At 41.9% G+C, this 14,577-nt stretch overlaps 1 protein-coding gene across 14 annotated transcripts in view; it reads right to left on the reverse strand.

Annotated features, from left to right (window-relative positions):
- Positions 1–14,577, reverse strand: part of ARHGAP32 (Rho GTPase activating protein 32) — a 389,933-nt gene that overhangs the window by 17,131 nt on the left and 358,225 nt on the right. For 8 of the 14 annotated variants that reach the window (XM_075190517.1, XM_075190519.1, XM_075190516.1 and 5 more), the window contains 8 exons: positions 13,530–13,616; positions 8,192–8,329; positions 7,567–7,659; positions 7,309–7,431; positions 6,651–6,728; positions 6,310–6,391; positions 4,688–4,738; positions 3,881–3,955 (listed from right to left, as the gene is read on the reverse strand). In XM_075190517.1, the coding sequence (XP_075046618.1) occupies positions 3,881–3,955; positions 4,688–4,738; positions 6,310–6,391; positions 6,651–6,728; positions 7,309–7,431; positions 7,567–7,659; positions 8,192–8,329; positions 13,530–13,616 (727 nt within the window). Of the gene's footprint in view, positions 1–1,401; positions 2,123–3,880; positions 3,956–4,687; positions 4,739–6,309; positions 6,392–6,650; positions 6,729–7,308; positions 7,432–7,566; positions 7,660–8,191; positions 8,330–13,529; positions 13,617–14,577 lie in introns of those variants that run through there. The other 6 variants (XM_075190520.1, XM_075190523.1, XM_075190521.1 and 3 more) reach the window with 4 other exon arrangements.

Genomic DNA, 14,577 nt, shown 5'->3' on the forward strand with positions numbered 1-14,577 from the left:
TAATCTCAGATAAATAATCGCACAAATTTGCATAAAGTAACAAAGTGTCCCAGCTTTGAATTCCATTAAAATATTTTTTTAAAACTCGCCATTGCGCAAATACTCACTCATCCCATTATAGTGAATGGATGCAATTAAGCACTTTGGACCTCATTTAGAGTCGGACACAAAGTCCGTTTTAGGCGCATCCAACAAAAAAACACAATCATGCATGTGCAGAAAGCACCAAATCCACCTGCATCTCGGACACTTGCGCCTAAAACAGACTTTGCGTCTGACTCTAAATGAGGTCCTTTAACTTCAATCTTAAGTCGCCTGATCCCGGGCGATTAATCGCTTACAAGAGATCACCTATCCCTATTAAATGATCTACAGAAGTGAATTTTTATCAACGCCTTTGGTCACTGATGCTGCAGTTTAATCACGTTGCGTGAACTTCAAGCAATTAATCACATCCATTGAATATAATTGGTTGGGAGATTAATTGCTCATACAGGCGGTTTTTTCCCGCTGAATCGGAGGGGATTTCAGAGTCTTATTGCAGGTGATTAATCGTGCAGTGTTCTGTTACATTGTAGCAGTGACCTGCACACTTCTATTGTAGTGAATAATGACTGAGAAATAAACTTATTATGCACGCAGTGAAGGACATTTATGAAACAACAACTTCAATACATCCTAATGACACAACGTATTCTTAACAAGATGCATTTTCTTTTCTCATGTGACGGTTTTCAAATCCTGTTTCTAAAACGGGAGTGGCTGGAGGCGGAGCTTCAGTGCCCTCACTAAATTACAACACATTTACTACAATGTCTCCAACAGGCAAACACCTAATACCAGGGATAGGCAGCCTGATGTGCTTCACGGGCACTCGACAAAAGGGCAGCACATTAATCTCAGTAATAACATAAAACAACACATGTAATCAAAGAAAGAGACACCTATCTGTAATAACATATCATCAGCATTATATATATATATATATATATATATATATACGCTATAACACATCTGACAATAAAGTACGGAGGAGCTGGGGGCCGCATGTGACCAATCACTGACTTCTACAGAAACTGCAACAAATAAAAAGTATTGGACACTCCATAATTACTGCCCAGGAAATATAAAGAATCTGCCACTGGCCAACTGAGCCTCTCACTCTCTCGCTCGTACAAGACAGAGCGAAACACCGGGGAGGGGGATCATGCTACATATAATCTAGGCTTATGTTTCACCAGAGGACATGAGATGTTTTAACAAGAATTTGGAAATCTTAATTTCTGGAGATAAGAGGGTTGTTTTTGTTTTTCTTATTCTTTAAAAAAAAAAAAAAAAATATATAGCTTGATATTCCCTTTATTTCCAGCCTAGCACAGCTGTAAAAGCTGCAAGTCTTACCTGGTCTCTAGAAGTCGGCCACCTCTGTTGTATGACACTCCCCGATGTGTGAACCTAACACCACGTTGTGTACACTGTCCCTCTGTGTCCTATAGTACAAACCAGCTCCCCCTCAGCCACCTCTGCTCATTAAGGCTTAGATCCTTTCTGACTGACAGTCCTCCAACACTAATTATTTGCTGTCTGTCTGCTCCCTGGCATTGCTCCTGTCCCAATGATTCCAGCTAGATCTCCTTCCTCCTGCACACGGCTTCCTCAATACCTCATCCAGCCAGGTACATGCTCCTCCTTATCCAGCCCCGTCACACCTCTGTTTCACTGTCTGGTTTACCAGGTGCACTGTCTGGAACCACCTCCAGCCCTGTGGAGTCTGGCACACCCCACCCCCTCTGCACAAATCTGTATGTCTCGGAGATCCTGGGGTAATGGGAGAGGAGACTTCTCCTCCTGCCCCCTCCAGGGTACACAGCTCTGACACAGGACAGCATACGGGAGGCATTTAGATGCTGTTTCCCTCATTTAATATAGGTGAATACAGAACAAATGAAGTCTGGTTACAGATCCACAGAATATATAACCATGTCCTGTAATATTGCAATAGTTACATTACGCTGGTGCTTTGTGTATGGATGGAAAAGATTGTGCAGATATTTATTTATTTATTTCAGTTTATAATGGTGTATAAAGCCTGCACCTCGTACAGTGCTGCGGGTAATGTCGGTGTATGCATACAGCACCGCGTGTAACGCCGGCGCACCGCATACAGCGCCGCGTGTAACGCCAGGGCTCCTCATACAGCGCCGCGTGTAACACCGGGGCTCCTCATAGAGCACTGTATATAGTGCTGGTGCTTTATAAATACTGAGGCTGTAAGTCACCCACACAGAGACATAAATCCCCCAGTGGAGAGGTATGTGCAAATGTGTATTTGCTGGGACATTGACATGTGAAAGGGCCACAAAATAACAATGTGTTTCTATTAACCCCTAAGTGACCAGGGATATTACACTCACACGTTTCCTATGTGTTGGTTAAATTAATAATTATGTTTCCTTTGGTTTGTGCACCTTACTACATGTCTCAGTGTGATTTTTCATAACTGAGGGAACTTTCTCTGGTCACATAGAGAAATAAATAACATTTGGTTGTAGATGCTTTATCCAGATATAAACAGGTAAAAATAGCAAACCTTGTACTTTCTGTGATCCTTTCTATAGTTAGTTTATTACAGTTAACTCCTGAAAGTTACCCCAAAATAAATGTTCTTCTCCAGAGTATATGAATAGAATACAGATGTAAGTTATAGATTGTATAACAAGGTTATAGGGCCAGAAATAAGTAGACTGTTTCTCGGAACAATTTAAATTGCAACTTTTACGTTTATTTTATTATTATTATTATTATTATTTTAAACCAAGGAGACTGTCTCAGGTTCCCCCTGGTCAACATTGCTAGATTCAGTGTAAACTGGGTGTTGTCACTCCAGTGTTAGATGCTGGTTACACAGCCCATGTAATCAGACATTTATATATCAGCAGCATTCAGATAGGTGTTAAATAAGCAATGTGTACACACATCACTTGTTAGTGTGTATATAAATGTTCCAGGTACTACAGTCCTGGATAAGGTAACTTTAGTCAGGAACCAAAACTTAATAAAAGCAACATTAAGATTACAGCAAAGGACAACATTTCAGGCACTAAGGAGTTAAAGGGGCGGTCCATTGCCGCTTATAACTAACTCATGTGACTGAGGATTAGACAATAAGGAGACATACAGGGCAACAGACTATGAAGTAGAAAATAAACAGATCACAGTGCATGCATCCAAGTGTACCTACACCAGACAATTCTAAATATGTTACATACACACGGTGGAGGCCGTTCTGTGGGCTGACCCAACAGTCATCGATTTACTAGGAACTAGCGACATCATCAATGGCTTTGGCTCACACAACAGCTGCCTCCACTGTGTGTACATGACCGGTGTTCTGAGAGCAAGTAAAACCCCATTATAATCATACACAGTTGTCCCACAGCGTTGCTATAATAATACCTCTCTGGATACTGTAGAAGAGGGAAGGTAAAGAGACATATACTGCAATATGGCACCACACATACAGACACCTGGCCCGGTAAGCCCTTTAGCATGCTGGCCTTGTGGAAGGACAATGCACTGCTGTCCCAGCTCTAGAGGACTTGTTAGTAGAAAATTCTACGTCTACTCTAGACCCAGTGTTAGGATTACAGACCCTGTCCCGAGTCCTGTGGGGAATCATGTTCTAGTTCCAGAAATGGATCTTTAATGAAGTGTGAGCTCTGTGTCATATGTTTTGCAGGACCTATGTTGTATGTAAGGAAATAAGAGCCTTCAGTGATCGGCCAAAAGTGAGCGCGGGGAAGTGTGGTGGGTGGGATCCCCCAGGACTCACAGAGACAGGAGCTGCTTGTAGATACAAGGACGCACATGGAAGAGGTACCTGAACTCAGCTTGTAGGGACTCGGTACCTCAGAAAGGCACGCTGGCCCCGGCCTTACACTATCCATCTCCAAATCTGTGATTATTTAGGAAAGACAAATAACAATATGAAGGACAATGGCTGAGACACACTCAGAGAAAGTGACAAGTACAACACAATCCCACCTCCCGGGCGTTACTGATACATCAATCATTGTAGGGTATAAATGATTAATGTGCATATTACTAAACTTATGTGTGTTATTAATGCTGAACTGATACTAGAATACAGGGGTTATAGGAAACCCTTAGTACAGTAGGCTATATAGGCTAGAATGCCATCTACAGGAACTACTTAGGCCACATTGCACGACGTACAATAAGTTCCCACAATGACAGTGACTATTATACTGTAGCTGATATGTATTCCGGAGCTGGGTGTTAGCATCGCTATAGGTGACAGCTGGGACATGCTGCAGCTATCCCAGTCGCTGATTGTATCTCTTCCCATGTGTTCTTACACAAAGTGGAATGGTGCTAGCGGTAGCCCTGATTGCTGAATGGTCCTAGTGCACTTCTTACCTCTACATAATCTGTTTTTTATGTTTCCTTTTGGGGGGAAACTAATTTGATGGTTTAAAAACAGCAACACACTTGTAGTTCAGTCACTACTGCAGGCGGCACCACAGAGGATCTGTTCATTGGGGCTGCTCCACCACAAAGGTCAGTATTCATAATCCTACTACTACATATCCCTGAGAGGCCTTACCCTCTAGCACATGCAATAAATACACAGAGATAGAGAGAGAGAGGAGACATGGAACCGTACAGGGGGGGAAGTAGCTCCAGGACGCTGGCCTCATTCCGTGCGCAGGGGAGACTGGAGGGAACAGATCACAACAAAGGATTAAAAAGCAAACAAGCAAAGCAGAACTTTAACCTTTCCTATTGTAGTTACCCTCAGAGCCCAACACCTAGATCATTTACCAGTGTAAATACAGACTGCAAGAGCCAGAAGCCATAACTAAACCTAAATTCACAGAGGAAAGAGATTACACTACAAATATGAAGACACAGCAACACTACTACACAAACCATGCATGATGGGTCCTTTGTTAGTACAAGGAGTATAGAGAGGTATGAGGCACAAGATGAGTACACACCGCACAGACGAAGACACAACAAGAAGACTTGAGGTGGAACAAGTAAATTCTAGTGTCCAATGACAATGTTAGTAAACGTAAAACAAAACGATTATTGTATTTGTATATATAAAAGCCAATTTGGCCGGAGTATAAACAAAACACTGGCAGTGTAGCGATTACAATGTACAACAACAGTGTCCTGGGCCAGGTACCTGTCAATAAACCACAAAGAATGGTGACCAGTACATTAGGCTCAATCTCTTTCTCTTTATTCTTTATGAATGAGGGTCCGGGAATGTGACTGCAGCACCCTATCCCCAACCAAGGCCATGTTTACTGGTCCTATTCACCTCAACAGACTTCATATCAAACCAGCCTCTGTAATAACTACCGGTTTTATAATACATGAAAGTGCTGGATATCAGGGAACCACCCGTCACCCTGATCTCTTTCCTTTCCCCTTACTGTAACATCTCCCAGTCACAGGACAAGCCAAGCTTATCACACATGACAGAATAAAGCACAGTACAGGGTGTTCTCTGCACCTTATCTGGGTTTTACCAGAAATATATTTCAGTTTGGATTGTTTTTCATCAATTTCTACCGTCTGTGTTTCCCTATAATTTCCTGTTTTACAGTCGCACAATTTACCCTATGCCTCATTTTGTCCTTTAATGTCCTCCTTCCCCTCACACGTTCCCTTATTCTTTTAGATTGTAAGCTTGCTTGGCCAGGGATATCTATACCTCTTTTTTCAGTACATGTTATTGATCTGTTTGTACTGAAACCCTCCATCATTGTACAGCATTGTGGAATATGTTGGCACTTTATAAAAAAAAAAAAAAAATACAGATATTTGCAGCATATTACAGTTCTCAAAGTATAAGAATCTTTATTTCTGGTTTTATTCATCCTTAAAACTTGTCATCGTTAAGGAGATGGATAAGAATAGTTCTAGGCCTTCGCAGAGCACATACAGAGAGTGGGTGTGGAAATAGGGGGTGCAGTATAGTTATTGTGATGTTATCACATGACTGGTTCTGATTATATAGACACTGGATTACTGACACCCAGCCTGGGGGCAGGATACCGGCTCATCTATCTCAAGGTTGTTAGCAGTGTAGACTTATAATGTAGACGCACAAAGAGCTAAACAAGGACAACACTGGAACACGCCACACACATACACTCTGCTGCTTGTGGCGTGTTAGACTGACTCTAGACAGGACAGTGATGGACATAGCATGTTATAGGACAAGGACAGGCGTGTTATATGAGACATGTTCAGTACACACCAATCACTCACCTGGTTTGGGCACCGAGTTGGTCATTGATTGTGGAACTTTATCGTTTATTAATTCCACACATTCACTGGGAAAAAAGCCAACCTGTGGGCGACAGAACAGTGTCAGGTGTATGACTGCATGTTCTCCGTGTTCCTAGCATGTATTATCATTGTATGTTCCACTACATGCTCTATACTTATTAGAAGCATAAGAACAAGCCATACAGAAGATTGTTCTGGATAATCTCAGCAGCGCTCACTGCTATCTAATGATACATACGTACATACAGCTTCCCTATCGGATCTCTCTGACCCTGCTGGTCAGTGTGTTGGGCTTATGTCAGTTAAGTGAATGTTCTCACCTGGAATCCATGCTTTCCCCTCCACCACGTGGTCAGTTCTTTTGGTGGCATGTCTATAACAGATACGATGTCTCCCACCTGCAGAAGGTTGAAGATAAACACAAGGGGCTGACGGAGAGTTCTTCACAAAATTTGCTCAAATTACAAAAAAAAAAAAATTGCACAGAAAAGTACCATATTTCTGCCCACATACAGTGCGGTCCACATCTCACCGTGCGTCCGGTTCCGCAGCAACAGTACAGTGCCTGGTTACGGTACTGGTTTCAGTCGTCATCATCATTACTGTGTATTTGTACCTGTCCTCTAGCTGATGCCAAAGATACGGCCCATAACAGGTGCATGCGTCTCCATGAGTCCGTACTGTACCGTCAGAGCGCCCCATCGCTCCACCTCTCCGGTCATAAGAAGGCACCAGTGTCAGATACACACAACTCTGCATTGGCACAGCTATCTCCTTGTTGGCATGTGCAGCACAAAATGTGTGTAATTTACATTACACAAACTGCTGATAGTTCACTGCAGCATCAGGCCCTAGATCTACTATGGCTCAAAATGAGCTCTCTCTATCATAAGACAGTAATCAGATCTCAGTAGTAATAATCACAGAACTGTACACCGGATAAAGAGATATCACTCGGTACATCACCTCTAATCTTACCTCAAAGGAGAGTTCATCAGCGGCCTGCGCATTGTATCGCTTGATAACGTGAGCAGCAGCGATGGCTGGAACATTGATGGACGATTCTTCATGCACAAGCAAATGGTTTCCTTTATTATCGATCTAGTAAAGACATGAGATGACAGAATGACAGTGATTGCTGGGGAGGGTCTGACACAGGAGGTCAGACGCAGCCAGACAATCTGCTTTTACACAAATGATTTCCATGTGTAAGTCTGGAAGTCTCGGGTTTCATACCTCCATCCACGTCAGGGCTGGTCCACAGTTGATCTTGTTACCGGCGATGGCTGACAAGCGTGACAGGTAAGCCATAAGCATCTGTGTGACCAGCTAAGACAAAGCAAAATCAGAGATCACATAACATGTACACATACGGTGACCAAGACATGGGCAATACACGGATATATGGGTTCTGGAATGTGTCACTACTACCTGTGATGTGTCTCAGTCTGTCCATATTCTGTGTGTCCCTGACCCGCAGGCCTCAGATCTACCCCTTCATGTAAATATGAGACCACAACTAGGAAATGTTTGTCTGCTCCTGGCTGCTAACACTTGCTGTGATGTAGATGTTAGAATGTGTTGTGTTTACGCTGTGCCCCTGCACTGTATGTGTGTGACACAAGACTACAAAGGGCACACACCCTCCTGACATTTAACAGAGAATTGTCATTTTATGACAAAGAGAGCTAAATATATCATCTGTACAGGCCATAGAAATGAGTGTCAGTTCTGCAGACCAAGGAGGAGGGTTAGTGCACAATCACATAACCACACTGGTGACCCAGACGTTGCTGCACATGAAATGTACATCTGAGCCGCCTCCTTAGTATATTGAATAATCCCAGATCCTAGAGCTCACCTCTGGACTATCCTTCACGGAGTCGGAACGGGGCAGCTCTGAGAGCTGAGAGAAGCGCCGGTCATATATACATAGATGGAGGTGTTTGTCCAGCACCCTGAAATCTTCATAACTCCGTTTAACTATCCAGCTGCGGCCCTGCAGAGAGAACAGAAAGGATGGTGTATAAATGTAAAGCAGATCACCAACAAAACTACAACCTCTCTCATTAAGACACAGAGGGCCGGAGTCATTAAGGAGAGCAAAGCATAAAAAGGAGTAACTTTGCACCTGGGCAGAACCATGTTGCATTGGAGGGGGAGATAAATTTAAAATGGGACAGATTTATAGTTGGGGTAGGACATGTCCTAGATCAACTTTACATTTCAATGTACAAATAAAGCTATCAAGTACTTGTGTGCTAGATGAAAACAACAGCCAGTATTTAACTTATGTGCAAAATAATAAACTAATTTGCACCCCTTGCAGTGTAACATGGTTTGTCCCAGAGAACATTTACTCCTTTTTTTTGCATTACTTTCCTTAATGACTCAGGCCCATTGTATCCACATAATGTAACAAAACTAGAAGCATTAAACATGCGGAAACACCAACTACTCCTCTGATTACCAAAGTCTTAATTACTTTCTCTTGTGGATCTGCTATCTGTACAGAATGTGAACACACCGGAGGTAACCTCTTCATCAGATCTGCACAGATATTAGAGTGCAGCATGTTTGTTAGTTTCCAGCTGGGATAAGAAAGTGACTCATTGTCTGCAGCAGAGACCATGTGAAACAGATCTGCTGAAATCAGCACAACTGAGAGCGTTGGGACATGTGACGCCTACCGGCTGATTCTGACACCGACTCTTTCACCTTGCAGGAAGCCAGGGGAATAGCTGCTCCATAAACGTGATGTTAGAGAGATTACATTCCTCATACATACAACTATGAGCTGATACTGTGAGCAGAGAGACGCAGCCCTGATGAGATCATTCATCCATATATAGCTATAGCTGCAGGATAGTGAGCTCGCGGCTGTGTATCCAGAGTGTAAAGCATTATAAGTGCAATGCTGTATTCTCATGGTTGGGTTATCGGTGTGATATATGGGAAAAGCTCTGCTTGTGTATTTATTCATTCAAGTGACAAAAATATGGCAGCGTCCAGTGAGACACTTGTGTAAGAATCATTGACTATTTAATTAGGTTTACCCCTAAAGTGATGACAAATATCTCCTCACAGCTCTCATGTGATTGGCTAAATCAGAAAGTTGTGGTCTTATTTCTCCCATGATGTGAATTCAGGTTGTAGAAACATTATGCAGATACCTCTATGGAGACATTATAGGATGGTACATTGTTGTCTATTATTTACATACAGCATGGAGGAGCATCTATTACATGTGACAAATTAGACAGATTCAGCAGCTTGGCATAATACCACAAATAAAAAGATAAATCAGTTGTGTCAGGTTGTTCTGAGACCTGGTCTCATCGTATTACCAACAATGTCCTGTCTCTAATCTCTATAACTCTACATAATAACATTGTACCACCCACAATTGTGGTCACCAAAGAACTGACTGTATTGCACATTAGTGTCCTAACAGGAGAACAGAACCAAAGAAGTAACATATATACATCTATAGTCTAAACTGCTTATAATAAACCCCTCCTCCCTTCTACTTACAAAACATATTATATAGTCACAATGGAGAATCAAAACAAATGTTGCATTATACACATTTCCTTATTACTTTTACCCAGCATGCCACTGACATGGAATTTGTATATAAAGTGGGAGCAGGGCGACCACCCACAATGAGAGGTAGGGGGCACTATTGGGCAGACTGCTATAGTCATGTCAGGATGTTTCTATAACATCCCTAATAAAGTGGGACATGCTAAGACCATGCAGTGCACTCATTATAGGACATTACTACTGATCTTATTCCTAATGTACAAATTATGGGATTCACTTAACCAGGCAATGATGTCACTCAGTTAAAGCCCACAAGGTAAAGCAGGCGGTTTAAATGCACTTAGTATCTGTTAGCAGCAGGAGCAGTACTGAGATCACACAGACATACGTGAACATTTAACAATCAGACATCACTCAGCGCTGTATAGAGGTTACAGGACTTTATACATACACAGAGATAAGCAGGGACCTAATGTCCTGTCGTTCTGCCAGGCAATCCCTGAATAACCACACATGGGAAGGGCCGAACTGCTCAGAGCTGGTGAGTCAATGATCGGACAGAAAGACCAGATCTAAAGTTACAAGCTGATGGTGATAGGCAATGGGCAGCCTGGCTGACCCCATCGCCATGTATATCATCTCCATGTATATCATCTCAATCTGTATCGGCTCCCAGAAGGGGGATTACTTTATCTGTGCTACGTTTGGGATATACAGTAATACAGGAGAATGATGCTGTGTAAGTCACATAAAACAATGGGACATTTATACACAAGCTCAGGCCCCATGGTGAGTGTTTGCACCTGTTTGTGCATCATTATTACTCATTTCCTGTACAGAGAGCAGAGCAACTGGTGAGGAACTGCGCCATTAATGAGGGCCGCAGCTGGCATCGCCATCTTGGGGATTATTGTATTCATTTTAATGTATATTATTTGTGTTTGATACAAATCAGGGCTGTCTGACTGGGGCCCATAGAGCTATTGTGCTTCCCCCTAGCCTATGTTGGTTTGTCATATCATTAACCCCTTCATTACCAGACCAAATTTTACATGGAATAACTTTTCTATTTATTAAGTCACTAGTAAGAGTTACTACTGACATTTCACCAGCTAGTTCTAAGTAGTGACACTGAATGTATAATAGTACTTTGTACAAGGTTTACATCAGTCTCAGATGAGTTATTCTCTTGAAGGAACTGCAAATGCAGATGGAAACCCTCAGGGTGGGAGTAAGTGGACAAAACTTTGGGTAACGGTACCTTTCATGTAAGTTTGGGGTATTATGCATTCGGCCATGTCGCAGATCATTTTAATGAGCTGGTTAGGGACCCTCATGAGGCCCATTGGTCTGTTTATTCCATTTTTGTTCTTGGTTATTTTATTATTAATTTACGTTAACTTTTTTGTTACTTTTATATTTTTGCAGGACCATATCCCCCTCCCCCACAGCAATAGATAACACTTGTAATTGTAACATGCCAGCTAGTAGATCGCCATTATCTATGATCTAGTAATGTACAGCTAGCTACACAAGGGGACGGATCTCCCCTATGGCTGTCTCCTGGTTAGAGGTTAGAGGTAGTAATGTCAATACGATGTGACGCTTTCTGGGATTCATAGGGGTTTGCCTCAAACTGGAAATGCTGCTACGTCTGTGCAGAGGTGCACTGTGTAAAAGACCAACCTCCTCCATTGTTAGTACTAAACACAACTTCTCCCCAAATACTGCTTGGTTTAATCTCATCTATGTGTCAGAGTGCGTACCAGGGACTGTGTGTTTCTGCTGTAGTGCAAGTAGGACAGAAACATCATTTGAAATTTTGTATTTTTAAAATAAGAGCCGTTTTTTTATTTTGTGAAATTTGTGCACTTTCATTAAGAGAATTTTGACGTAAAATCGGTCTTTAAACAGTGCATTACAAATTCCTTAATATCGCACATTAAAACTAAACTTATAAACATAAGATCCACAAATAAAGTAAATTGATTGAACATTAAGCCGCTATCACTTTCCACACTACGGTGATAAAATACTTATAAAACGCTTGTGAATTAAGCGTTACTGGACCTTGTTTTCCTTTTTAGTGTCACAATAACATTCTGTGAATTGGTCCCACTATGTTTTGTGTGTAATATGTGTCTTGTATGAATGTACCAGGTCTCCAAAGTCATGGAAAACTGCACGTAATGAATATAGACAGAACCAGCCAGAGTCTTATACAGCTGGCCTAAAGACACCATAAAACGAGCTTGGCATTGGGAGGGCTAGGATGACTACAGACCAGTGAGTCTCACATAAATACAAAGGAAATTCATGGAATCACTTCTACGAGATCCTCGGCAGCATGGATTTATACCCATGAGTACATTTCAAACAAATCTAGTGGATTATTTTTACGCTAACTAAAGTGATCAGGGTGGAACAGAGGATTTAGCTTATTTCAATTTTTAGCACAGCCTTGGAAACAGTATTCTGAATCTCTTTGGATTTGACTGAAAGATAGTGGAATGGACATAGTTTTGTCTACCAGTCAGGAGACAGTAGCCTATGGGATATAAGCTCAGAGGATGGGCCCGTAACCAGCAGAGAACCTCAGGGATCAGTTCTAGGTCCTGTTTTATTTAATGTCATTATTAGTGATATTACTTGGTGCCTTTTTGCAGATCATACAAAATATGTTTAATAGGGATAATACCCCAGAAATGGTAAATGAAAAGGGTAGTGATTTAGAGAAAATAAAGGAATGGATAGAAATATATGTGGAAAACAATCTAAAAGCAGAATACAGAAGGAATAGTGATGTAACGTCAATGACGAGAGGGTGGGACCTTGGGGTTCTAGTTGCAGATGGTATGAAGGTGATCCAAAGACAAGATAGGATAACAAAACATAAGGGGAAGACCTTACAGAAGAGAGGATATGACAGATAAGTCATAATAAAGGTCAGCAAGGACGTATTTATATAAAGAAGAAGATTTCTAGAACACCAGAACTCACTGTAGTATTGACGGGAAGGATTAAAAAGTAACATCACGAAGAACCACCATACAGAACGGATGATAGAACAGTTTCCCAGAGGTTGTGGTTGAGACTCATATAGGAAGCTCCAATGGGGCAGGGACTGATGTGGATGAGTTCTCTGTACAGCGCTGCGGAATTAGTGGCGCTATATAAATAAATGATGATGATAGGAAAGGAACTCAATCAAACGCAGCACGGTGGCTCAGTGGTTAGCACTTCTGCCACACAGCACTGGGGTCATGAGTTTGATTCCCGGCCATGGCTTATCTGTGTAGAGTTTGTATGTTCTCCCTGTGTTTGCGTGGGTTTCCTCCGGGTGCTCCGGTTTCCTCCCACACTCCAAAAATATACTGGTGGGTTAATTGGCTGCTATCAAAATTGATCCTAGTCTCTCCCTCTCTGTCTGTGTGTGAGTGTGTGTCTATATTAGGGAATTTAAACTGTAAGCTCCACTGGGGCAGGAACTGATGTGAATGAGTTCTCTGTACAGCGCTGCGGAATTAGTTGCGCTATATAAATAAATGATGATGATAATACATGGAAAGAAAAAGAACAACCCTCCCCACCAAAATAGGAGCACAACCCACACATTGATTAGATGGAGCTCCTGTCTCTGGAGTAACAATTACCTGACATGCGACTTGTACCAGGAAGACCAGCTCCTTAGACTCACAACCGTTCCTGCTTAGTTCATTCTGCTCCTCAGTGAGTGTAAGCTGCAGAGTCAGAGAGAGAGAGAGAGAGGGGCAGGGTCAGTACATGGAGAATATACAGCTAGAGGGGGATCCATTATCCGGAGTGCCTGAAATATACTACAACATTCCTTAGCAGCGCTCCTCACAGTAACTAAGAAAAACACCCGATAATCGTATCTGAGGGTGACAATCACTGAAAAGCACCAGTAACTGACTTGTTTTTTCCATATTTGAAAACTTTCTGGATATCAGTATACAAGATTGCTAGTACATATCCACATATAGCAGTATACATACTTACATTGCTACAAACGTACATATAGTGATCAAAGCTGCTTTCTTCTTGATCTCATATCACTAGCCCTATGAGCTGACAATCTCAAACTTTTCTTTTTGTAACAGAAATTTTTTCTGGATTTTATATTGTTTTCCATTAAGCATCTGATTAATGTAGGGCTAGTGCATATAAAATCAGCCTTGGTTGTGGTGTTAGTTTATTATCAATATTACATTTTAATATAATCAGTGCTTTCACTCGTTCATTAGCAGTCCCGGCAGGTTTGCAGCAATGTGAGCATAAATTTGGTAATAATTTTATATACACTTGCCCAAGGGAGTATTGGTTGCCTTGAAAATTGTTTATTCAGTGTCACTGTCTAGATGGAGACATCACACAAATAGATTTGACATCTTTGTGGCTCTGGAATAAAATGCCAGTGACAAGCATGCATGGCCTCATCACATCCTGTGCGCTCTATTTATCACGTTCCCTGAATTCCTGCGCTGCATATCAAGTACGTCAAAAACAGGTAATAATGCACAGAGGCTGCGAATCAACAGAGCACAGTATGTAGAACAACAAATGATATACAGATATGAGATTGTTACTCAACAGTAACCCTGCAGACTCTCCCAGAATGTCCGACAGACCTCTGAAATAACGGTGATCTCCTGGACACCAGAGAGAGTCTGACAATCACCC

This window comes from Mixophyes fleayi, chromosome 11 (genome assembly GCF_038048845.1).
Source record: "Mixophyes fleayi isolate aMixFle1 chromosome 11, aMixFle1.hap1, whole genome shotgun sequence".
NCBI lineage: Eukaryota > Metazoa > Chordata > Amphibia > Anura > Limnodynastidae > Mixophyes > Mixophyes fleayi.